Source organism: Rhinatrema bivittatum, chromosome 2, assembly GCF_901001135.1.
Source record: "Rhinatrema bivittatum chromosome 2, aRhiBiv1.1, whole genome shotgun sequence".
NCBI lineage: Eukaryota > Metazoa > Chordata > Amphibia > Gymnophiona > Rhinatrematidae > Rhinatrema > Rhinatrema bivittatum.
In genome coordinates this window covers 668,753,380-668,780,480 of record NC_042616.1, presented here as the reverse complement: position 1 = coordinate 668,780,480, position 27,101 = coordinate 668,753,380, and the positions used below count along the sequence as shown (strand labels likewise).

Below are 27,101 nucleotides of genomic sequence, written 5' to 3'. Positions count from 1 at the left end.
TGGCCAAAAGCTGGGTGTACAACCTGGATGCACAGCTAGATGCACTTGCCGAACCAACAATACTGTAGAGGGCAGCCTGAGAAAGTGCACGAAATGCCGTTGCGTCTTACCACGCGGTGTGCAGAGGAAAAGCCTTTGAACGGGCCTAGCCTAAGGAGACTGCTCAACCTACCAGGCTTCCCACATCCCTCGACCTCCCACAAAGTGGGATGAACATCAGAACGGCGTGCCAAGCATGGACAAGGGGAAATAAGGAAGCCCTATGCAACAAAAGCCTCCTTCTAAGACTCTGGACATTATATTTGGTATCACCACTGGAGAGCAGGGTGAATTCCCTTAATTCTCCTTTCTCAAAATGAAGCAATCCGCAGTAAAGAGATGCATGTCCACCATCTGCTGGAGATGGAGAATACTGGCAGGCTGATGTCACTGCAGGGGTATATATACTGTGACGTCAGTTTGCTCCATCTCCATCTGCTGGCAGAGGTGTTGCAGCACAACTCCAGGAAGAGTAATGATGTCATGAGGTACCAATTGAGTATGACTTGGTAGGTTTGAGAAGATCTCCTTATTCTGCTCCTCCAGCTGATTTAAGTCAGCTGTCTGTGCAGTGGACACCTACTCTCTGAATGGAATCTGGGTTTGGTCCACTTCAGGTCAAACCTCTGGTCCAATCTCTTCTTCTTGGATCACTCCACTCACCTGTGCAACCCACGTCTTTAGAAGATTTACGTGGTAGATTTGCGTTTTCTTTTATCTGGCTGGGCTATTTTGTAATCCATGGGCCCTGCTTTCTCTAGAACTTCATAGGGTCCTTGCCAACGGGCTAACAACTTTCTTTCTGAAGATGGGAGGAGGAAAAGAATGAGATTCCAAGCTGGAATACTCTTTGGACTGTGGGGTGACTAACTTCAGGCTTGGGTAGCCTGATCCTTCTCTAGGCATAAGTGGGCCACCTCCCCAGCTTTTCATTAGGCTATCCTGCACTCAGCGAACGTAGTCAATGAGGTTCTGTTCAGTTTCCTTCACCTTCCCAAATTTCACGAGCCTTGCCCAAGATTTCTCTTGACCTCTTCCCATACAGTAAATAAAAAGGGGAGAATCCTCATCAAGTTCAGGGGTACTTCAAGGATTGCGGAACAGCACTCAGGATAGCCATTTTCATCCAAAAATGTCCTCAACATCTGCATGAGCGTCTGATTGAAGCGCTCAACAAGGCCATTGGTCTGTGGGTGATACACTGATGTACACAGAGTTTGTACCTTGAGCAAGGTGCAGAGTTGTTTCATTAGCTTGGACATGGAATCCCCTGAGATCTGTCAGGATCTCCTTTGGTAGCCAAAGTCATGATAATACCTCCAATTAGGGCAGTCATCACAGTTGGGGATCTTCATATTCGGCAAGTGAAATAGAAATATATTGCACAATATTTTACTTAAGAAAGTGTTTTCCACATGCAAAAACTATTACAAAAACTTCTATATTCATTACACATGATAATTTCTGCTTAAAGTCATTTATTAAAATAACTTCTTCACGGATATGGATATCTTCAATTTAAATTATTAAGGCCGTTGCCTATCTTGTACTGGCATCATCTCAACTTTAAATGTCAGGTCCATTTAATTTAAATTGAAGATATCGATATCCTGGGGTTACATCGGCCACCCTCTAATCTTCACGTACAATGGATGCTTTTAATGATGGGTTACAAATTTTTACTAATAGATCTGAAATTTCTTTTTTGAGTTCCTTCAGAAGCCTGGGGTTCAGACCATCGATGCAGGTGATTTGCTACTCTTTAGTTTGTCAATCTGACCTATTACATATCCCAGATTCACTATGATTTGTTTCAGTTCATCTATCTGACTCATCACCCTTGAAAACCATCTCAGAACCAATATCTCCCCAACATCCTCATTAGTAAACACAGAAGCAAAGAATTCCTTTACTCTTCCTGCGATGGCCTTATATTCCCTAAGAGTCCCCTTAACCCCTCTATCATCTAACTGTCCAATAGACTTCCTGGCAGATTTCCTGCTTTGAGTTTTTCCCTCTACGGCCAACATTTCAAATTCTCTCAGCTTGTCTTATTAATGTTTTCCACTTAACTTGACAATGTTTTTTCTTTTTTCTATTTTCTTCAGATGGATCCTTCTTCCATTTGTGAAGCATGGTTTTTTTTGGCTAAAATAGCCTCTTTCACCTCACCTTTTAACCATGCCGGGAATTGTTTGGCCTTCTTTGTCACCTTTCTTAATGTGTAGAATATATCTCAACTGCACTCGTAAGATGATATTTTTAAACAATTTCCACACCTGTTGTACACTTTTAACCACTGCAGCTGAACCTTTCAGTTTTTTCTATTTTCCTCACTTTATCAAAGTTTCCCTTTTGAAAATTTAGTGTTAGAGCTGTAGATTTACATATTGTCCTCCTTCTAGTCATTAGTTTAAATTTGATCATGTTATGATTACCATTACCAAATGGCCCCACCAGTTACCTCACACCAAATCCTGCGTTCCACTAAGAATCAGAACTAAATTAGCTCCTTCTCTCGTCAATTCCTGAACCAATTGCTCCACAAAGCAGTCATTTATTCCATCCAGGAACTAGCATGTCCTGATGTTACATTTACCCATTCAATACTGGAATAATTGAGATCGCCCATTTTTACTGCACTGCCAAATAGGTTAGCTTCCTTGATTTATCTTAGCATTCCATCGTCAGTCTCATCATTTTGGCCAGATGGACGGTAGTATGCTGCTATCACCATACTCTTACCCAACACACATGAGATTTCTACCCATATAGATTCTACTGTGCATTTAGTCTGTTGTATGATTATTATCCTGTTGGACTCTTTGCTCTCCTGGACATAAAGGGCCACACCCCCACCAGGTTGATCCTTCCTATCATTGGAATATAATTTCTACCCTGATATAGCACTATCCCACTGGTTATCCTCCTTCCACCAGGTCTCTGAGATGTCAATTATGTCTATCTCGTCATTTACTGCTATACATTCTAACTCTCCCATCTTACTTCTCAGACTTCTGGCATTGGCACACAGACATTTCAAAGTGTGTTTTTTGTTTGTATTAACAACCTGCTTTTCAGTTAATAGGGATAATTTGGAATTCTTTAGCTCAGGTGATTATTTACTTATAGGCACATGGACTACTTTTGCTTTTATTGGAACCTCTCTGTTGGGATACCCTAACTCTCCTTTTCATTAGTATCCTTCAATGTTACCTTCCTTCAAACTATGCACTGTTGAGTGACTGTCTGCTTTCACTCTTGTTTTCATTTAAAAGCTGCTCTATCCCTATATAAAAGTTAGCGCCAGCAGGTATAATATTCTGGGTAAGTTGTGTTCTTCTGTGATTACGATCCTTCCTCCCCAGCTGTCTCTAGATTAGCAGCATACATGTAATTTTCATGTCTGTGTTGCCTCTGGGATTTAGAAGTTTTAGTCTATGATACAGGTCCAGATCTTCTAAGGGGAAGAGCTCTGGAAATGTCAATTCTTTGTTGTTGGCCTGAAGGGAACACATGAGCTGTTTCTATAGAATTTTGAAATTCGGACAGACCAATCCTATTGCTACAGGATAGTGAAGCCAAAGAACTCCTCTCACTTCTATTTGGTCCTCAGCAACCAGGGCCTTCAGCTGTACTTGACTTGTAGGGTGCTGCCATTGGTTCCCATGGATACATAGCAGGTCACGGTTTTCCAGTAACTGATCTGGACCCATTTCCCTAAGTCTTTTCAAATGAGCATTTTCACATTGCCAAAATCCATTAATGCCTAGGCTGCAGAGCCCTCTAACTCCAAAGGAATCACAAACGTAGAGTCTTCCTGGTTGGGAACATCCACAAAATAAAAATGTGAAGCCATGAACTTAACATCCATTCACTCATTTTCCCTGTGGGAACAGGCTCTGGCAAAATGGCTCTTTTCTCCACAGTTGAAATATGATGATCCAGATGTTTGTGTTTGAAGCGAAAATTCCTACCGGATCTGTGCCACTGGTTGTTGGGGCCTCCGGCTCTTAAGGACTCCATTGTCCTCTACCTGGGTTGAGTGGCTTCTCTGGGAATCTTAGCAACTCAGGCTTGGTCTGGGCCTGGTAATAGGCCTCCGCTACTTCCAGAGCTCTTTCCAGTATAAGGTCTGGGTATTGGCAGACTCACTGCCGCATAGGGTGTTTTAAGCTGTCGAGAAACTGTTCCAGCAGAACCGCTTTGGCTACCTCCAATCCAGTCTTCCCCTCTGAGCTCAGCCACTTCCAAGCAACATTCTTTAGCTGTAGAATAGGTTCCTTGGATTTTTTCCAGCTTGAAGAACCCCCTACCAAAATCACTGTTGGTAGGCTTCAGGGGCGAGTACCACTCTCTCTAGAATGGAGGCCTTGACTTCTTGGTAGGTGGCCTTCCCTTTCGGATTAGTGATTTGGAAGGCATCTTGACTATTCCCAGTGAGTAGATTCCCCAAATAACTAGGCCACCTATCTTCTAACCAGTTGAGCTGTACGGTCAAAGTTTTTCAGGAAACAGTTGGTATCTTCTCCTGGAGTCATCTTGCGTCATAACAGTGACAAGGGAGCTGGCCTGATCACAGCGGTCTTTACGGCTGAGTTAGCACTGTGGTTTGCTGTATAACTTGTTCTCAACGCCTGCTGCTATTCAATTTGAGTTGTATGCATCTGCAGTTGCTGCTGTCCGTAGCGAGAATCTGGATCACCTGTTCATCTTCCTTACTTTCCCAGCTGTCTTTAACCTCCAGGAGAAAGAGAGAAGAAAAACAAAACTTGCAGGCCTGTCCGGCCCTTACTCACTGCTTCAACCCTGACTACATAGGCAGGGCTAGCCCCCTGGGCTTGCTGTAACTTAGGAAGCATGAGGCTGTCAAAAAAAGCAAACAAAGGAAGGGAATGGCAAATAAAATAGGGTGTGCCATAATGCCTCTGTTGCCACATCTCCAAAAAAAATATAGTTGCACTGGAGAAAGTACAGAAAAGGGCAACCAAAATGATAAGAGGCATGGAACAGCTTCCCTATGAGGAAAGGCTAAAGAAGTTAGGGCTGTTCAGTTTGGAGAAGAGACGACTGAGGGGAAATGTGATAGAGTTCTACAAAATCATGAAATGACTTGAACAATAGGAGGACTAGGAGGCACTCCATGAAATTAGCAGGTAGCTCATTTAAAACAAAGCGAAGAAAAATCTTTTTCACTCAACACATAGTTAAGCTCTGGAATTCACTGCCAGATGATGTGGTTATGGCAGTTACTGTAACTGGGTTTAAAAAAGGTTTGGATAATTTCCTAGAAGAAAAATCCATAAATTGATATTAATCAATAAGGAATAATAACTTGAGATCTATTTAAGATTTTGGGTACTTACCAGGTACTTGTGAGTTGGATTGGCCACTGTTGCAAACAGGATGCTGGGCTTGATGGACCCTTGATCTGACCCAGTATGGCATATCTTATGAATGCTTTTAATTTTACATAATAAAAGCTATTACAAATAAGTACCTCTTTACTTTCTTTTTTAAGTTACATATAGAAATACTGAAGTTTGTCTGGCCTATTACAATACCTTATTCAAATCCTCTTCTGCAAACTGTCTTTCAAGGACTTCTGCAGCCTGCTTAAAGTATCCCTTCTCCATACAAACGGCTATAGCCTAAACAAAAAGAAAGAAAATCACAATGCAGCACATATTATGGGTTCTCTCCAAAAGGTTTGCTTTCTGTTTGAGCAATTATGACCTTGGAGCTATGATTAAGGCCTTTTCTATTATATAAAACATAACTATCTGAAATATATTTAAAACCCATTTCAAAGTTGAAGGACAAATTATTGATGTTTCCAGCCACCACTGATGGTAAATATGCAGTGGATTTCTCTTATCTAAAACATTTAAAAATATGTATATCTAAAATTAAATACTTCTAGAATATAATTGACAATTTTATACTATTAATTGACAGCATTTTGAGGGTTAATTTCAGTTTACATTTTCAACTCCAAAAAATTGGGCATATTTAGATGAGTAGATTTTACCTGAAGTAAGATAAAGGCCTGTTTTTGTAAGGTTTCTTCTCAGTAGAGATGTTTTGATGTTTAACTGTACTAGCTATATTGATGAAAATATGTCCTATTAAAACTATATTTAATGAGACTAGATACATTTTAAGAGTGTAGGTTGAAGATCTGTTATGAAAATGGAAGAGTGACAATTGGGAGCCTAGGAGGGGAAACAATAGCATTGACAGATCTAGAAGAGAGAGATTTTATTTAAACTTCTGGTAAGTATTAGAAAAATCATTATTAAATGAATCAATGACTAATCTGAAATGTCTGTACATGAAATGAATGTATCATAGAACTTAATCGTTATAAGGAAACCATTGTACAAATATCTGGCCAGATGTACTAAAGGGTTTTTTCCCATTTTGTCTCTACAGGAAAAATGCTGCATACAACAGGCTCTTGGAATTTGACGCACATTATGATCTACTTTGGACCCTCATTTTCTCTCTCTCACTCACATTTCTCCTTTTATTCTTCTTTTCCTTAATCTGTCAAACCAATGTATACATATGAAACCAGTTTGTAATTATAAAAAGGGCCTCTAGTTTATTGTGTGGGCATAACGGTAAATTCAGTTGCAATTCTGCAAAACACAAATTTGCATTATTTTGTACATTAAACATTGTAAATAAATATGTACATAATAGCAATAACAGTTATAGAATCCATCAAGCTAGGGCGAGAGTACATTGTAGCAATCTCATCTTTGTGAGACTTTCCTCACTCCAAATGACGCCAAATCTTTACCATGGTGTACTATGCTGTTCATACGTCTCACTCTGCATGTAAAACTGGCCCCTAAACTCTAAACCACCCAACACCCTCCTATAGAGATATAAATAGTTGACTATTATAAATAGTCTCTCTTTCTCCCCCCCCCCCCCTCCCCCCTGGGCACTTCATAAGCTGTGAAACAGAAGTATTGTGGGGTGTGAAAACTTTACTGCATCCCACGATACACTATCTATGCGAAGCAGTATGTTAGCATGTGGTGCGTAATTCTAAAATTACCATAAACATGTCCTTTTTTCTTACCGCGGATGTTATAGCATTTGATGAATCTAGAGGTAGAAGTCCCATCAAATTGAGTATTAGGGAAGGAATCAACTCTCTCTAGTCTAGATAACATAATGACCTCTGTTTTCTTAATATTCAATTTTAATTTATTCCCAGTTAACTAAAGTTTAATTTGCTTAAATATCTAGTAACCTCTTTTGTGCTGACTCCAATGACTTGGTGATTATGAAAAACGATTGAATGTCATCTGCATAATATTTAACAAAAAACCTGTAACCTAGAAAAGCAATAAACAAAGTAATGTACACATTAAATAAAATTGGAGATAGGGATGAACACTGAGGTACTCCTGTAGAGAGTGATTAACTGATTTTTTATTCCCCAGTACTACACTGAATGACCAATTTCCCAAAAATAATTTAAACCATGAATACATTGTAGCCCCTATCTCTAAATTTTTAGTCTCCTCAAATTATTCAGAATTTCAGATTCCAAAGAGTCAAATGCACTAGATAAATCTAATAAAACCAACAAATAATCTGTACCTGTATTGAAACCCAAACAAATAGAGTCAAAAGAGTCCAACAGTAGAGTTTCGGTACTATATTTTGGATGAAATCCAAACTGAGAATTATCCAAAAGGTTATTATCTGTCAGATAATCCTGTAGCTGTTTAATTATTTTCTCCAATAATTTAGATAACAGGAAGAAGAGAGACTGGGCAATAATTTGACAATTCACTCAGATCCGCACTAGTGCTTTTAACTAGAGGATATACAGAAGCTCATTTCAATTCAACAGGAACATAGCCCTCTGTAATGAGGATTTATCAGTTTAGTTATAAACATTGTAACTTCCGAAACTAGACTTTTTATAATAGTAGATGAGCAGGAGTTTAAATTTACAGACGTTCCCCTTTGTTTCCGTAATATAGCAGACACTTCTGATTGTGCGACTAGATCAAATTCTGTCCAGGATACCAAAGCCTCTTCCAGAGATTCTGGGTCTGTCAGTGATAAATCTTCCATTGACTTAACTATGTCAACTATTTTTTAAGAAATAAAATACCGTAAATCTCACATGATTGCTTCGATTGAACTATTGGATTTTGAATCGGAACCCTCGATATTGTTCGTACAATGTCAAATACTTCTTGTGGTCTTCAAGCTGCGGCAGAGATCTGATCCGAAAATCATTTATGCTTGGCCTGAATTATATTTACTCTATAATTATTCAATGTTACAATTATAATCAAAGCCTCTTCCAATTTGTTCTTCCATCACCTTTGCTCTGCTCTACACAATTCCTGCTTTAAACTCCTCAAAATGGGAGAATACCAAAGGGTGAATCTTTGCCTCTTAACTACCCTAGTCTGGACTGGAGCCCACTTATCCAATGAAGTTTGTAAAGATGTTTTCCAATGGTTCACTAAACTTTCAGCCTCTTCAACAACTGGGTCTGAAAGAAATGGTATCCAATTTTCTCTTAATAAATCTAAATCTATTGGAGCTCTTCTAGTAATAGTGAATCTTTTAGATGATCTACCTAATTGTAACATAGGGTAGGTAAACTTACACTGAATCAAATAGTGATCTGACTATGGAACTTCACTAATATTTTCACAAAAGGAACCTGACTAGTTTTTTTGGTACAAAGACAAGGTCTAACAAGTGGCCCTGTTTATGCGCTCAGTTTACCAATTGCACCCAACCTAATGCTTGTAAGGCATCTAGCATGTCCTGACAAATATTGGGCAAATGATTACAGTCCATCCAAAGGTTAAAGTCCCCAAGCAATACTGTATTCTTTACATCAGCCTTTACAGTCATTAAGCTATCCACCAAAACATCTAAATTTTTGTCCAGATAATCTGGAGTGCATAATTTAAGCAAAGACTCCAGTTCTGAGATGAAGAAAGAAATAACATTTCTAAAGGCACCAGTACATCAATATCTACTATAGATAGCTGCAATGATTCTTTTGCAATCACCAATAGCCCCCCTTCCATATTGTACCTACATGTTAGAAACCTTTAATAAAAATATTCAAACAAATCCACGTGGTTTAGAAAACACCACATACAGGCCGATACAGTAAGGAGCGGTAGGAAGAGCTGCGTTACTGCCGGGCGCACCCGCGGTTGCCGCACGCACAGTCCGGCTCACCTACCGCTCGATACTGTATTTAAATAGCTTGCAAATGCAAGCAGAGTCCAAGAAGTGTCCGTGAAGCGTTAGGCCCGCGCAACCCATTTTACTGTATAGAGCGCTATACAGTATCCTGGGTGGCTGGCCTAACACTTCACGGACACGCTGGTATCTGTCATTTCAAATGACATTTGAAATGACAGGTACCAGGAAGTAGATGGTTCTCCTACGCTCGGGATTGCCAGTCCTCTCTCCCCTCCTCCCGAAGCAAGGCGCAGGGAGGGGGGGAGAGAGGACTGGTGAAACAACATGTAAAGTGTAAAGCAACAAAGCGACTTACTTTTCTTGCAGCCCTCCTCCAGAGACGGACATCGGCAGAGACGGACCGCGGTTCCCCTGCCTCTCGGGGGGCAGCCGGCGGCGAAAGCGGCCCCACCGGCGAAGATGGATGCCTGCATGGGTGAAAGCGGCCCCTGTGCATGCAATGGGCCGCTCAAGACGTGACGTCACATGCCGTGAAGCCAAACGTCGTGACGTCACGCCTTGAGCGGCCCATTGCACGCACAGGGGCCGCTTTCGCCCGTGCAGGCATCCATCTTCGCCGGCAGCTGCCTCCAGGAGGCAGGGGAGCCGCGGTCCGTCTCCGCCGATGTTCGTCTCCGGAGGAGGGATGCAAGAAAAGTAAGTCGCTTCGTTGCTACTTTTTTTTTTTCGCTTTTTTCCGCTTTCGTTGCTTCGGGAGGAGGGGAGAGAGGACTGGGGCTGCCCCGGAGACCAGCACCCATGGACGCGGCCAGGGCAGGTGAGCGGGGGCTGGGGGAAAGTTTGACGCCTACCCATAGCCCTGCCTCTAACGCAGGGGTAAGGGTAGGCGGTAAGTTAGCAGGTTAAACGCGCAGGGTAAAAAAGCGATAGTCGGGGCGTGCGTTACTGTATGGGAGGGAATAGCTAATTCGATCATTTACATCTAATATACATGCCGCGGGCGGAAGGGGTTACCCGGTGATTTAAAGAGGCGGTAAGAATGGGTTAAAGGGGATAGTGTATCGTGGGTTGGACTAACGTGGCCGAAAAGTGAGTAGAAAGCGGGTTAGGAGCAGGGTAACCGCGGCCGCACTTTACTGTATTGACCTGATAGTTTGGTAATGTCAAATCATTCAGCAAGGCTGAATCAGATGAAAGAAGCCAGGTACCTTTTAAGCAAAAAATATCCGTATCGCTCCATTATGTACGTTGACTCAATGTTTCATGATTAATGTTCCATGTTTAATGTAAAGCTTATTGCTGCATTACTTTCTCTGTAAACAGATAAGATATTCAAAACAATTGTCGGTATATAAAAAACGTTAAATAAATAAATAAATTTAAAAGTACTGGTACTTTCTTCTGAATCGCCTGTGCATTCACTAACAACAATGATAATGTAGCAGGTTTCCCTTTAAAACTAAACAAACTATAATCATCTACAACTTGCACATTTTTAAAACATCTTTCCCTAATAAAACCTGGGCCCCCCTTTGGGGCAGTTCGTAATGGAGAAATTACTTACCTGATAATTTCGTTTTCCTTAGTGTAGACAGATGGACTCAGGACCAATGGGTATAGTGTACTCCTGATAGCAGTTGGAGACGGATCAGATTTCAATCTGACATCAGCCCTAGTACATATACCCCCGCAGGAAGTGCAGCTCTTCAGTATTCTCCTCGAAAAGCATTGTGGATATATGTGTGACTGACTAATTTGAATAACTTGCATAACTTCATAACTTGGTTAACTTGATTAACTTTACAACTTGAATCGGTTGAATTGGCTATAGCTGGAGACCGCAGAGCCGGGAAACGTCGACACTGGCGGTCACGGGCACCCAACCCGGTAGGATGGGTGCCCTAGATGAAGGAAAGCATGGCTTACCCTTGATTCCCTTGCTCTCGGAGCTGTCCCCCAAGGCTTTCATGAGTAACGGCAGCCGTGGGTGGGATTCTGAGTCCACTAAAGAAAACAAAATTATCAGGTAAGTAATTTCTCCATTTCCTAGCGTGTAGCAGATGGACTCAGGACCAATGGGATGTATAAAAGCTACTCCCGAACCGGGTGGGAGGCTGCCTGTGACCTACTTAGTACTGCCCTTGCGAATGCTGTGTCCTCCCGAGCCTGAACATCCAGGCGGTAAAACCTGGAAAAGGTGTGGATGGAGGACCATGTCGCCGCCCTGCAAATCTCGGCGGGTGACAGCATCTTGGTTTCTGCCCAGGACACTGCCTGGGCCCTAGTAGAATGGGCCTTGATTTGTAGAGGCGGCGGCTTGCCTGCTTCTACGTAGGCCGCCTTGATGACTTCCTTGATCCAGCGGGCTATGGTTGCTTGTGAGGCCGCTTCCCCTTGCTTCTTCCCGCTGTGAAGGACGAACAGCTGGTCTGTCTTTCCGACATCGCCAGATATCTGGCCAGGTGGCATAGAATTTTGGCCTCTTCCGAATTCTTATGTTCATCTGGCAATGGTAGCGAGATGGTTTGGTTAAGGTGGAAGTGAGACACCACTTTGGGGAGGAACGAGGGAACCGTGCGCAACTGGATGGTTCCTGGGGTGAACCTGAGGAACGGCTCACAATAGGACAGTGCTTGCAGCTCGGATATGCGACGGACTGAACAGACTGCCAGCAGGAAGGCTGTTTTCAATGTTAACAGTCAGAGAGACAGGCCGCGGAGAGGTCTGATTGAGGCTCCTGCTAAGAAATCCAGGACCAGGTTGAGGATCCAAAGGGGTACCGGCCACTTTAGGGGTGGTCGGATGTGCTTAACTCCTTTCAGGAAGCGGGAGACATCCGGGTGAGAGGCTATGCTGCCGCCCTCGTTCTTGGCGCCGTAGCATGACAATGCGGCCACCTGTGCTTTGATGGAGTTGAGGGACAATCCCTTCTGTAGACCGTTCTGTAGGAATTCCAAGACTGCAGGAATTTTGACTGAGCGAAGTATGATATTGTGGTCCTCGCAGCAGGCTTCGAATACTCTCCACACTCTTATGTACGTTAGAGATGTGGAGAATTTGCGTGCTCAGAGTAGGGTGTCGATTACAGCCCCCGAGTATCCGCTCTCTCTCAGGCGAGCCCTCTCAATGGCCAGACCGTAAGAGAGAATCAAGCTGGGTCCTCGTGGAAGATCGGTCCCTGTTGGAGCAGGTCTGTGTGTGGAGGTAGTGGCAGGGGATTCCCTGTCAGTAATCTCCGCATGTCTGCGTACCATGGTCTTCTTGGCCAGTCTGGGGCCACAAGAAGTACCTGACCCCTGTGTAGACTTATCTTGTGAATGATCGCGCCTAGTAGGGGCCACGGTGGGAAGGCATATAGCAGAGTCTCCTGTGGCCATGTCTGAACCAGGGTATCAATGCCTTGGGACTGAGGTTCCCGTCTACGGCTGAAGTAACTGGGTACTTGGGCGTTGGACCAGTTTGCCAGAAGGTCCATGGTTGGTGTTCCCCAATGGTTCACTATCAGTTGGAATGCTGTGGTTGACAGCTTCCATTCTCCTGGGTCTAGACTTTCTCTGCTGAGGTAATCCGCCGTGATGTTGTCTTTCCCGGCGATGTGGACGGCCGAGATCTCCTGGAGGTTCCCTTCCGCCCACGACATTAGGGGGTCTATTTCCAGGGATACCTGTTGGCTTCTGGTTCCTCTCTGACGGCTGATGTAGGCCACAGTTGTGGCGTTGTCCGACATTACCCTGACCGCTCTGACTTAACATCGCTTTGTGACCGAACCGTAGGCAGGCTAGTCTGACTGCCCTGGCTTCTAGGCGATTGATGTTCCACCCCGACTCTTCTGTGTTCCATTGCCCTTGGGCGGTTAGCTCTTCGCAGTGTGCTCCCCATCCTTGTAGGCTGGCGTCCGTGGTGAGCAGGATCCAGATCGGTGCGGATAGTCTCTTTCCCTGGCTCAGGTGGCCATCTTGTAGCCACCACTGTAGTTGGGTTCGAACTTGGCCCAGGAGCGGTAGACGTACGATGTAGTTCTGAGACAGTGGGCTCCATCGCGATAGGAGTGAGCGCTGTAGAGGCCGCATATGAGCTCATGCCCATGGTACTACTTCCAGTGTGGATGCCATGAGACTGAGGACTTGTAGGTAATACCATGCTGTGAGGCGAGGTTCCCTCAGCAGGGTTCGCAACTGGTTCATCAGTTTTAATCTCCTCGCCGGTGTCAGGATGATCTTGTCTTCCTTGGTGTCGAATTGGACTCCTAAGTACTCGAGAGTCTGTGAGGGTTGCAGAAAGCTCTTGTTTGTGTTGACCACCCATCCGAGGCTCTCCAGTAGGGTCTTGACTCTGCTGGTTGCCTGGCGACTTTCCTCTGGGGATTTCACCCTGATCAACCAATCATCTATGTAAGGGTGTACGAGGATTCCTTTCTTCCTCAGTGTTGCCGCCACCACCACTATTATCTTGGTGAACGTCTGGGGTGCTGTGGCTAACCCGAAAGGGTAATGCCCGGAACTGGTAGTGAAGGTCCAGAATTTTGAAGCGAAGGAAGCACTGATGTTCTTGATGGATCGGAATGTGTAGGTAGGCTTCAGACAGATCTAAGGATGTGAGGAACTCTCCCGGTTGTATCGCCCTTATTACAGAGCGTAGGGTTTCCATGCGGAAGCGGGGGATCCTCAGGTGGCGGTTGACCGACTTGAGGTCCAGGATGGGCCTGAAAGCTCCCTCTTTCTTGGGGATGATAAAATAAATGGAATAGTGTCCAGTCTTTATTTGTTGCGGAGGCACTGGTGTTATGGCCTCTAGGGCCAGTAATCTGGTCAGAGTAGCCTCCACTGCCACCCTCTTGGAGGGGTCATGGCAGGGGGATTGCACGAACTTGTCCTGAGGGGTTCGTAGGATGTCCAGGAAGTATCCCTCTCAAATGATGGTTAGGACCCACTTGTCCAAAGTTATCTCGACCCATCTTTGGTGGAATAGGGCAAGTCTATCCCCTATGGCTTCTTCCTTTAGACGGGTCGGCCAAATCTCATTGTGGGGTGCGGTTGGGGCCGGGGCCCGAGCTGGTTCCCCTTTTGTTGTGCTTGTTCCGAAAGGACTGGTTCCTGCCTGTTGGACGAGGCGTGTGATAGGAGTTTCTGTATGGATTGAAGCGCTGCAAACTTCTGCCCCTGGAAGATCGGGGGAAGGGTCATTGGTTTTTCTTATTCCTGTCCTCCGGTAGTCGAGGCAATGGGGATTCGCCCCATTTGTTAGCCAGTTTCTCTAGTTCGCTGCCGAACAGGAGGGATCCTTTGAAAGGCATCCTTGTGAGTCGCGTTTTGGAAGATGCATCGGCCGACCAGCTTCAGAGCCAGAGTTGCCTCCTGGCTGCCACAGCTGATGACACTCCTCTAGCTGCTGTGCACACCAGATCGGAAGCAGCATCCGCAAGGAATGATACTGCTGGTTACATGGCTTCCCCAGGGGTGTTGCTCCTGGTCTGTGATAGGCAGGCACGTGTCACCACAGTGCAGCAGGCTATTTGTAGGGGCATAGCGGTGACGTCAAAGGATTGTTTAAGGATGGATTCCAGACGTCGGTCAGGAGCATCTTTGAGCGCTGCACCTCCTTCCACTGGGATAGTGGTGCACTTCGAGACCGCGCAGACCATGGCATCTACTTTTGGGCATGTCAGAAAGTCTTTGGCTGCTGGGTCCAGAGGGTGCATGGCTGCCATAGCCCATCCCCCTTTGAATGGAGCACTCCATTCCAGGTCAATTAGCTGCTGGATGGCTTGTAACAGAGGGAAATGGCGGGAGGTCTGGCGGAGTCCCTCAAGCAGGGGATTCGTCTTATGTTCCCCTGAAGCGCTTGTGCCCGGGATAGCAAGCTCCTTCAGACTGTGGATGACCAGGTCTGGGAGCTCGTCCTTGGTGAAGAAGCATCTCATGGTCCGGTGAGGCTCTGTCCCCGGGAGGAGTTCCCCCCTCTTCTAGGGGCTCTGATTCCTCTTCAGAGTTATCCGTGTCCCCGTAGGTGGGACTTCTGGGCGGTGGAAACATTTGTCTGGGCCTAGAGGGGCCTGGGGCATAAAGGTCTTCTGGAGGAGGCTGTGGCTGTTTTGCCGGAGGCTCTGTCTGCATGTGAACGAAGGTGTGTAGGCCTTTGAAGAATTCCACCCATGAGATAGATGCTGGGTCCAAGCTAGGGGGTGCTGAGTCCCAGGGGGTCCCCGTTTGAAGGGGTGTCCCGCTGGAATTTGCTAGGTCCGGGGTACTCATTGAGGAGCTAGTACTCGGCTCTGGGTGGGACTGGCCCTGGGCTGGATCTCCCAGGGCCTCCTAGCACTGGACACAGAGGGTGTTGGCCTCTTCATTTTGTGCGGCTCTGATGTGGCATGCCGGGCAAAGGCCTTGAGCTCTGTTTCCGGTGGTGCCATGAATATAGGCGCGTAAATCTTTATGTGCTCCAGTGCGAAGAGATGCGTGCGGTTTGTGTGCGCGCCGGTGTGCACCTAAGCCGCAGTTATGCGCCCAGCCCAGCAAGCTCATGATGCGTGCGTATCTTATGCGCACGGCACGTGCGTGTAACCTTATGCGCACATGTATTTTGTGCGCCTAGCTAGCCTTGTGCGCCTGGGTCGAGGTGGGGGACAGAGCGGCGAAAGGCCAAAATGGCGATGGCGACCACGCGGGCAATATGGCGACCACCTCGGAGGGTCTCCACGTGAGAGGACCCTTGGATCTAACCGCGGCCTAGCCCTGCTAGGGCGGATCAACCTGGCAGCACTGGTCCCGGCCGACGACCTGTGCGACTCCTCAAACCTTGGAGACCGGAGACTTAGAAGATTTCTACCTTACCTTGTCTTCGGCGCTTCCTGGTTTCGTTTCGGGCGGTCTCCGGCTGCGGGGGGAGAGGGCAAATACCTTCACTGTCGCGCTCGAGGATGCACCTGCTGCCTCTCAGCCGTGCCCGAAGTCGGGGGCTAGGTCCCCGCCGAGCATCGGCCGCCAGACCGAGGCTTACCTCCGAGGGACCACGGAAATCACCTCGGGAATTCTCAACTGGGGGAGGGACCCGAGGGTATCACCGCAAGAGAGCGGGGCTAGTCTGTAGAGGTAAGTTTTCTTCTGAATTTGGGTTTTTCTCCATTGGATTTGTTCTAACGCTGTGAGAGCGTGCAGGTAGTCCCTAACTGCTGTGGAGAAGGAAAATACTGAAGAGCTGCACTTCCTGCAGGGGTATATGTACTAGGGCTGACGTCAGATTGAAATCTGATCCCTCTCCACTGCTCTCAGGAGTACACTATACCCATTGGTCCTGAGTCCATCTGCTACACGCTAGGAAATTGGCCATAGCGGCTTCTACCAATAACTTCTGGAATTAAAGTATCCTTGCCTATAATATATTCTGTCCTAATTAATGCTGTATTTAAAATAGGCAGACCCCCCCTTTACCTCTGGGGACTGCCTCAAAGTGTTCCTCGAACTGACCAATGTTAAACTGTACCCAAAATACCCATTTTATACCACCACAAAAGGGGATTCTTGAATACATATTGATCCAAAAAATGACCATATGTTAATAGTAATGCTACAGCACTCATCTGCGCATGAAGGTGCGCACAAAGAGGCATGCTCCTTTGTTGCGCTCCTTCGTGCATACAACAATGGAGCGCGGCGCCTCCGACGTCAACGCAGATTAATTATAGAAGGCCTTCATCGACGTCCTTAGGGGGGGGGCTTGGCCATTTTTGTCATCGGGCAGCAAAAAGTAAGCAGAATCAACCTGAGCAGAATACAGGAAACACAGTCCAGCAGTTTGACAAGGCAATTAGTTTGCAAACCAGTGCAGCAGAATTAGCTGCAACAGCAATGATATTATTCCAGCGTCACCACGGATTAATTATAAAAGGCCTTCATTGACATCTCTAGGGGGTCATGGCCAGCATCAGCATTGGGCAGCAAAAAAGCAGAACCAACCTGAGCAGAAAACAGGAAACACATGGAAAGCCCAGAAGGAAGCACTGCTGAGAACCTGGTGAAAGGGTCCACAGAGAGCCCAGAAGTTGGCACTGTGGAGACTCCAGCAATGGAGGTCTCAGAGGAGTCAAGGAGGGGCTCTACATCAGAGATACCAGATGCCAAAAAGTGGGCGCAGCTGGTGATAAGGAAGCAGCACTGTGGTTCCCCAGTCGGTCCATATAAGTCCATCAGAGTGGAATTCGAACCCGGAGCAAGCAAAGGACTTAAAGGACTAGAAATGTGCACGGCACGAATGGCACATGGAGTGGTGGTCACGATGCAGGCGAGGGTAACTCTAAAGGATGGAGGTGAGCATTTCATGAGGTCCCTGTTCCCAAGTGTAGTTGGTGGGAAACCAGAGAAACGGGACTGGGTGGTCTTGGACTCTCCTGGATGGAATTCCAGGAGGGAGTAGGAACACTTGGCCCTTTGGTCCAAGCTGAGGGGAGCAGTATGTGAGGACTCACCCCTATTTTCCTGTGTAGGACCAGGCTAGATGCCAGCTCCACCTTAAATGCATTAAGGAAAGAATGGTCTATGGGCGGGATCCTGTGGGGCAGGTGGAGCTCAGAGCGTGTAGCCAGAGACTGGGGAACAAGAGCTGGGATCCAGGTGGGGATAAGCAGACCAGGCCAGTTCTCCAAGAGGAAAGCAGCTCCTGAATGCAACAATGTCCAAACATTGAGCTAAGACGAAGCAACAATGCAAGTAAAGAGTGTACACTGTCTGAGGAGAAAACAGTCTATTGCTGTGCATGTGTGAAGTTATAATAAAGAGATACTGTTTTAAGAAGGCTGGAATCAGACTAGCTTGTCTTGTTTCCACATAGATCTTTATATAAAGTATGGAATATTCCAGGAGAGTGCGGGATTACCAGCAAGACAATTCAGAAGCAGACAGAGCATTGTTAACACAATAGATTACCACCTTCAATTTACACATCAATGAGCCAGTTTGTTTGCATAACATTTATCTAATTGGCTGGCATAATAATTTTCTCTCATATATGTTAATGGCACTGGAATTCTTTGTAAATCATGTAATTTCTTGTAAATTGAGACCAGAAGGCAAGAATGAAATTTAAGTTTGAACTCTGACTTTTTTTTTTTAATTTCTAGCATATATTCTAGCATTTCAGCATATTCTGCTATGTCAGCAACCTATAACAGTTTACAAGTCTGATCAATGCAATTTCACTATGCAGTGATAACAGCTTCATAGGAAAACCTTTGCAAATCACCTTAACAGGGGGATTTTGGGTATGGACGTGATAGAGGCGAGAAAGTAGATCAAAGAGATAGAGAAATAAAACAGAGATGGAGAGGAAGAGGAAGACTGAGGTTAGGAGATAGGGAGGAGGCGGCGACGAGAAGACAGACTAGGAAGAGGGGAAGAATGGAGAAGGGATTTATTACTCTGCAGCCTATCTTCCCCTCACATCCCCTCCCATTCTTCTTCTCACCCCCAAAGTCCTTTCTTCCCCATCCTCCCTTCCATCCTAATTGCAAATATGCACATACCCATTCCCCCTAGCTCCTTACACACATCCCATCCCCTCAGCCTTGCTGTCACACAATCCCCATTCCATTAGCCTTTCACACAACTTTCCCATGCCCCTTTCACAACCCCTATTCCATCCAAAAATTTCCCCAACTCTTTCACAATGTTCCCTCAAAACATTCCCAACCCCAGTGACATTTTCTTGGCCCACATCCCAAAAATTCCCACTCCCAGCATCTTTTTCACAACGTCATCCCCACCTAGGACCTCTTTCCTCAAATGATCCCACCTCCCCATCCTTCCACTCTCCTACACTGATCATGAGGAGAGAAGAAGCAGCAGCAGTTAGGCCACATCCTTCTCTGCCGCCTAACTCAATTACTGCTCTGAATCACATGGCTATAAGTTTTTCTGCATATTTAAAGCAGTAGTCAGTCCCGGGCAGCAGAGGATGATGACATGGCTTGGAGTGTTGTCACCATTCTCCTCTTCGTCTGTCAAATCAGTGCTGGGGGTGGGAGGGAATAACCTGAGGAGGAGATGAACTGTGCAGTCAACAGCCTCTGGCTGCTCAGCCCCTGGTCTCCTGCAGCAATTCTTTAGAACAGAGCTGGTTCTCAAAGGAGTGGCTGAAAAAAATAAAGGCAAAAAGAACAGCGTCAAGAAGTACAAAGGATCCCAAAAGAGGAAGACAGAGGAGATTACTTAGTGAAAGTGAAGTAGACGAAGAAAAAAAAAATCAGGAAAGTAAAAAGGTCAGGTAGAAGAAAGGACTGTCAAAGAGATGAGGTGACAAAACATTTTGCACATATATCAAAGAAAGAACGATGACCCGAAGTAGTACAGTGAAATTGAAAGGTGACAGAGCAATATGTGGAGAAAGATGAGCAAATAGCAGAAATATTAAGGTGTTCACTAAAGATGACCATGGAGATAGACTGTTGCTGGTTGACAAAACCATAGATGGCAGTGGGGTAGATGCAACCCCATTTACATAAGAGATTGTATGGGAAGAGCTAGGAAAACTGAGTGGATAAGGCCAGGGGCCAGTTGAGGTACATCCCACAATACTGGAGCTCAGAGATGTGTTGTTGGGTCTACTGAAAGACCTACTCAACAGAACCCCGGAAACAGGAGTAATGCTAAGACTGAAGAAGAGCAGGGATGGTCCCGCTTAACAAGAGTGGTAGCAAGGAGAAGGCTGGAAATTACAGGGAAGTTAGCCTCACCTCGGTGATTGGAAAATTAATGGAGACTCTGCTGAAGGAAAGGATCATGAACTATCTACAATCTAGTGGGTAGCTGGATACAAGGCAGCATGGATTCACCAGAGTAAGGTCCTACCAGACAATCTGATTTTTTTGATTGGGTGACTAAAGAATTGTATCAAGGAAAAATGCTCGATGTAATTTACTTGGATTTCAGCAAAGCTTTTGATATGGTCCCACACAGGAGGCTTGTAAATAAAATAAGCTTTGGAGTGAGCACCAAGGTGGTGGAGTGGATTACAAACTGGGTGACTGACAGGAGACAACGTGTAATGGTATATGGAACCTATTCTGAAGAGAAAATGGTGTTAAGTGAAGTGTCACAGGCATTGGTTCTGGGTCTGGTTCTGTTCAATGTCTTTGTGAGCAACATATCAAAAGGGAAAGAAGGTAAAGTTTGTGTATTTGCGGAAGATACTAAGATCTGCAAAAGAATGGACATGTCTGAAGGAGTAGAGAATGAAAAGTGATTTAAGAAAGCTTGGTAGAAGACTTGGCAGCTAGGATTCAATGCCAAGAAGTGCACAATCATGTATCTTAGGTGCAGTATGTGATGGGGTATGAACAGCTAATGTACATGGATTAGGAGAGGGACCTTGGTGTAATAGTTTCTGGTGATCTGAAGGCGGTAAAGCAATGCAACAAGGCAATAACTAAAGCCAGAAGAATGCTGGGCTGCACAGAGAGGAATAACTAGCTGGAAAAAGGAGGCGATAATGCCCTTGTACAGGTCTTTAGTGAGACCTCACCTGGAGTAATGTGTTTAGATCTGGAGACCGTATCTCTAAAAGAATCAGGACATAGGCAGTCCAAAGAGGGGCTACCAAAATGATGAGAGGTCTGTATCAGAAGACTTATGAGGATAGATTGAAGGATCTCAATATGTATACCCTAGAAAACAGGGGGTGCAGGGGAGATGTGATACAGACTTTCAGATACTTGAAAGGTTTTAATGATGCACAATCTTCGAACCTTGTCTACTGGAAAGGAAACTGTAGAACTAGGGATCATGAAATGAAATTCCAGGGGGGATGCCTCAGAGACAACATCAGGAAATACTTCTTCATGGAGAGGGTGATGGACTCCTGGAATGTCCTTCCAGAAGAGATAGTGAGGACAAAAACAGTAAACAAGTTCAAAAGGGAATGGGATAAACACTGTGAATCTCTAAAGACTACAGGTTGGAAATGAAGAAAAGGGTCCATGGGGGTAACCTGCATGAAGCAGCAGTTACTACTCTTAACAGAAGGCACAGGAATTACTACCCTTACCAATTAGCCTGTTTGTGACAAAAATGTAACATTGCTCTATTTTGATGGCAGAGAGGAAAAAGGGGGAATTAGATTCAGATGACAGCCAACACTAGGCCCTAACTTTTACATTCCAGGATACTGATATGCAGACAGTAGGCATAAATCACAGGACTGCTTCTTTGTCCAAGTTCAAAAAGCAAAGCACGCTCAAGCAGCATTGTTTAAATTATCATGAAGACCACTCACCCTGTAAAAATAATTTTGTAATGGGTTTATCAGTTGCTTGGTTTAGATTGTAAATATTGCTACCCTTAAAATCTGGCTTGGGGGGTAACCTGCATGAAGTGGCAGTTACTACAATAAGGAACTTGCTGGACAGACAATGGATCATCAGGTCTTTTTCTGCGGTCATCACTTTGTTACTATGTATGTTATAAGTTTCTTTTATTATGAATGTTTTATCTGTAGCTTGCTATGATCATTAGAACGGTAGGTGATAAATATGTTTAAATGAATAAATAAACTAGGTACACAGTGTTTTATTTAATTATATTTCTGACAAATTATTTTCAACTGCCTGAAAAGAAGTTATTTTCCTTCAAATTTCCTGACCTTTATATAGCTGAACACTCAAGGCTAGCATTGAGTTCTGGACCTCCCACTCCTCCTAGGGACCCTATGGTCCTTATATTGTTAAGGACAATATTTTCTACTTCCTTCCTTGCATTCACTGTGCTCCTGGCTGACTAAATTCATTATTTTTCTGGCCTGCTTTTTTACTGTGCAAGGTGTAGCCCTGCCACATATGTCTTCTTTCACAAAGAACATTCCTGAACATTTAGTAGAAGCTTGGCTCCCTCCCTCTGGAAAGAAAGCTTGCATTTTAGTTATTGCACCCAGTTTGATGTTGAATTTCAAAGACATATGACTGTAATGTGAGAAAGCAATGTGTGATGCACAGGTTGGAATCTGTCATTGTGTTTAATCAGGATAAATGAGAATGGTCCATCATTTAAGTGACAGTCATGATCTGCAGATAGTATTTTAGTGACTGCTGCCCATTTTAAAATCACTAGGCTCTCCTTTCTATCAAAGTAATTTTCTCTCTAGGGAAGAGTTTTCTATTTAGGTAAAAGATGGGTTGCTCCTCCCCTTTAACTGTCTAGAATATAACAGATCCAATGCTACCTCCAAGACATTTGCTTGCAAGATGAATCAGAGACTGAAGTTGTCACTGAACAGGATGGTTTCTTGCACAACTTTTCTTTTCTAATTCACCCGGACTTAAGAAACTAGGGACTTCACTTTCCTGTTCCTTATAATAATTAGCCAAAATGTTGAGTAACCTTTTCCATTAAGAAACAATTGTCAGGATTGGTCATTGGGCCATCTTCTCTTGAGGGAGGCAACAGTCCTAATATCCTTAAACAAGTGTGCCTTCCATGTCAACTGGGTCAACTGATCTGTATTCTTGATGGAGCTGTAGTGCTGTGTCCATCAGATGCTGCAGTCATGTCTAAGCTAAAAGGAAGAAAGCAGAAATAAGCCTTTAGGTGCTATGAAACCATTTTTCAAGAAGTTTTGTTCTAGGAAATCAGTTAGTAACATTTAGTCAGATCTAAAGCGTTGATAAATCTGGCCTTCCTCAAATAGTCAAGGAATTCATTGCCCAAGACAATAGGACCAGAAACTTCTAGATTCTTCAATGATTCCTAATGCCAACATTTTTCCTCCAATTTGGTGTTTATGAAGCAGGAAATCAGGGCCTTCCACCTAGGGGTTAAAAACACATCAACAAAATCTGTACTTATTATTTCTGTTCAGACAAAACGTATTTCCATCTACACTCATCTTTGCATTTGCTGAGGCCATAAGTCCATCTTTTCTTTCGGGCATAACAAAAGGCCATCAAGATTTGTGAATCGGTGGAATACAAATAATGTTAACTAAATAAAGTAAAAAAAAAAATTTGTCGTTAAAAAAATAAAAAAATAAGAAAAAGATATTTAGTGAGAGAAAGGCATCTGCCCATCTCCAAAAGCAGAGAATGGACCCCAAAACATCTTTGGAGGAATGAGAGGCCCTGGATCCAGTGTTCCCATCCTTTCCAGTTTTCTTTGCAAGAAAGGACTAAGACCTACCAAGGTACGAGACTTCTGACTTCCCGACCCCATTTGGCTGAAACTATTGGGAGTCACGAAAATGCCCACTAGGGAAGGACTGCAAAATTGGTTTCTTGTATTCTGGCATCTGAGGGATCTTGGAATCTCGCCATCTACTTGTCATTTTCTCCAACTCCTCCCCAAACAAAAGGCAGCTCAGGGGTTGGCCTCAGTGGTGGCGGCCACTGTGCAACTGGTCTGCTTATACCATTTAGTTTAAATTCGACTGAGATGGTATAAGCAGACCAGTTGCACAGTGGCCGCCACCACTGAGGCCAACCCCTGAGCAGTCATGCACGCCAAATCATAGCCCACATCCGCTAGGAAGGTGGCTCCAGGCTCCCAGGAAGAAGTATTTTCTTCCAGTCCCTCGGATGTTTCATGAGTCAATCGCAAAACCACATGTGCCATAATGCAATAACATGTGATGATCTACAAATTCATGATCATAGTCTCATAGGCTTGCTTCAGGATAGCTTCAATTCACTGATCCTGAAAATGCTTCAGGGCAACTCCACCTCCCATCAGAATGGTGGTCCTCTTAGTCACGGAGCACACCAGTATATCCACTTTAGGAAAACAAAACTGCTCTCACGCCCAAAGGTCTAGAGGGTAGATCCCTACCAAGGAAAGGCCCCCTTTAAAATGTGCCTCTGGTACTCCCCATTCCAAATCATTTCCTGTACTGCCTCATCAAGGGGGAGAAAAAACACAAATTTCTGCAAACTTGCCATAACTGGATCCTTTTTCCAAGGCTGAGATGAAACAGACTCTTCCTTATCCAGTCCTAATGTTCACAGGGACTGAGCTATCAATCCGGGTAACTCACCCCGATTGAAAAGCCTAAGAATTGTCCAGTGAGTCTCTACATCTGGAGGAATCTCACCCTCCTCCAAGGCAGGCTGAAAATCATCCAAAAAAAGTGCTCCGAGATATCCAGCTCCTCATCTTCCTCCCAGTCCTTCCTGCCTCCTTTCCATGTTTTGTTCCACGGCGGAGAGGGAGGAAGCGGAGCTAAACACTTCCAAGGGTTGACGGTCACAGTGGGGGAATTCCTCTAGCTCCCAACCACGGCACTTCCTGGCCTCTACAAAAGATCTGAAGACCTTTGAAAAATTCTATCCACGAGAGGACAGATAGGTCCATGTCCAACAGCAGGAGTGCAGACAAAGCCCAGCAACAACTGAGAAGGGCAGAGATCTTCTCCAATGGACAACTCTGATGCCCAACCTTCCCTGTGAGGTCTGTCACCTCCGTGTCATCCGACTGAGACCCCCACTGGGGCAAAAAACTTCGGGGTCAATTCTCCCCTTGCAAAGGAGCATTGGCTGCACAATCTCAAGGACAGATTCGGTTGCATGGACTGCAAGTAACAGGCTGGCAGAGTGGGAGCTACTTCCTGCACTAGCCTTCTGGCGCCATTTTGCCTGCACCACACGGACTGCAATAGCACGCAGTTTTCCTCCCAGAGGCCCAAGGCCACGCAAATGCCACAAAAAAGAAAACCAGCTACCCAATCCTCAGTCATCAAAAACATCTCCCTACAGCAGAAGACCTGCGTTCCCGCTGCTGCTACCAGTGTGAGTGCATCCAGTCAAGCGGAAATGCCGATATGCTGTTTTTTATTTTTTTTAAGTGAATGGACCCTGCTCACTAGTTAAACATAAGAAACTGCCATACTGGGTCAGACCAAGGGTCCCATCAAGCCCAGCATCCTGTTTCCAAAAGAGGCCAAAACCAGGCTACAAGAACGTGGCGAGTACCCAAACACCAAGAAGATCCCATGCTACTGATGCCAGTAATAGCAGAGGCTATTCCCTAAGTCAACTTGATTAATAGCAGTTAATGGACTTCTCCAAGAACTTATCCAAACCTTTTTTAAACCCAGCCACACTAACTGCACCAACCACAACCTCTGGCAACACATTCCAGAGCTTAATTGTGCATTGAGTGAAAAAGAATTTTCTCCAATTAGTTTTAAATGTGCTATTTGCTAATTCATGGACTGCCCCTTAGTCCTTCTATTATCCGAAAGTGTAAATAACCGATCCACATCTACCCATTCTAGACCGCTCATGATTTTAAAGATCTCTATCATATCTCACCCCCCTCCCCCCCCCCCCCTCAGCTGTCTCTTCTCCAAGCTGAACAGCGCTAACCTCTTTAGCCTTTTCTCATCGGGGAGCTGTTCCATCCCCTTGATCATTTTGGTTGCCCTTCTCTGTACCTTCTCCATCGCAACTATCTTTTTTGAGATGCAGTGACCAGAACTGTACACAGTACTCAAGGTGCGATACAGAGGCATTATGACATTTTCTGTTTTATTCACCATACCCTTCCTAATAATTATTAACATTGTTTGTTTTTTTGACTGCTGCAGTACACTGAGCTGACAATTTCAATGTATTATCCACTATGATGCTAGATCTTTTTCCTGGGTGGTAGCTCCTAATATGGATCCTAACATTGTGTAGCCACTGCATGGGTTATTTTTCCCTATATGCAACACCTTGCACTTGTCCACATTAAATTTCATCTGCCATTTGCATGCCCAATTTTTCAGTCTCGCAAGGTCCTCCTGCAATTTATCACAATCCGCTTGTGATTTAACTACTCTGAATAATTTTGTATCATCTGCAAATTTGATAACCTCACTTGTCATATTCCTTTCCAGATCATTTATAAATATATTGAAAAGTACCAGTCCAAGTCCAGATCCCTGAGGCACTCCACTTTATCCTTTTCCACTGAGAAAATTGACTATTTAATCCTACTCTCTGTTTCCTGTATTTTAACTAGTTTGTAATCCACAACAAGGACATCATCTCCTATCCTATGACGTTTTAGTTTTCTTAGAAGCCTCTCATGAGAGACTTTGTCAAACACCTTCTGAAAATCCAAATACACTATGTCTACCGGGTCACCTTTATCCACATGTTTATTAACCCCTTCAAAAAAAGAAGCAGATTTGTGAGGCAAGACATCCCTTGGGTAAATTCATGTTGACTGTATTCCATTAAACATGTCTTTCTATATGCTCTGTAATTTTGATCTTTAGAATAGTTTCCACTATTTTTCCCGGCACTGAAACGTAACTTAACATAGCTTAAACACAACCCACCAGAATCCTCTAAGCAACCTATGTTCAAACAACTCAGGACGCTTAAATATACCCCCCATCAAAGATGCACATCTGGCAACAACCAGAGAAAGAGCATTCTCCATTGCCTCCCCTAAAATTTGGAACTCCCTACCTAAAGATCTGAGAACCCAACCTAATCTCAAAACTTTCAAAAAAGACCTAAAAACATGGCTGTTTCGCAAATTCTACACTGACATTCATACTTCAGAACATCCTAAGTCCCAATCGAACTCTCATCCAAAAACCTCAAAATAACTTGTCTCCAACCAGAATCTAACAAACCCTCCTCGTCCCTCATGATGATACTTTCTGGTCTAATAATGTTTACCCTCTGCTTATGATGCACCTTGTTAAACCTTTACACAATTGTTAAGAGAGTTACATTTTAAATTTTGTAAACCGTTATGATGGCTTCACCGAATGACGGTATATAAAACTCAACAAATAAATAAAATAAATAAAATAATTTTGATCTTTAGAATAGTTCCACTATTTTTCCCGGCACTGAAGTCAGGCTCAGTGGTCTATAGTTA

The 27,101-nt window shown here is 44.5% G+C and overlaps 1 protein-coding gene across 5 annotated transcripts in view; it reads right to left on the bottom strand.

The window, feature by feature from the left end:
- Positions 1-27,101, bottom strand: part of TERF1 (telomeric repeat binding factor 1) — a 276,338-nt gene that overhangs the window by 198,637 nt on the left and 50,600 nt on the right. For all 5 annotated transcript variants that reach the window (XM_029591469.1, XM_029591466.1, XM_029591467.1 and 2 more), the window contains exon 4: positions 5,604-5,690. In XM_029591469.1, coding sequence (XP_029447329.1) covers positions 5,604-5,690 — 87 coding nt within the window. The remainder of the gene's footprint in view (positions 1-5,603; positions 5,691-27,101) is intronic.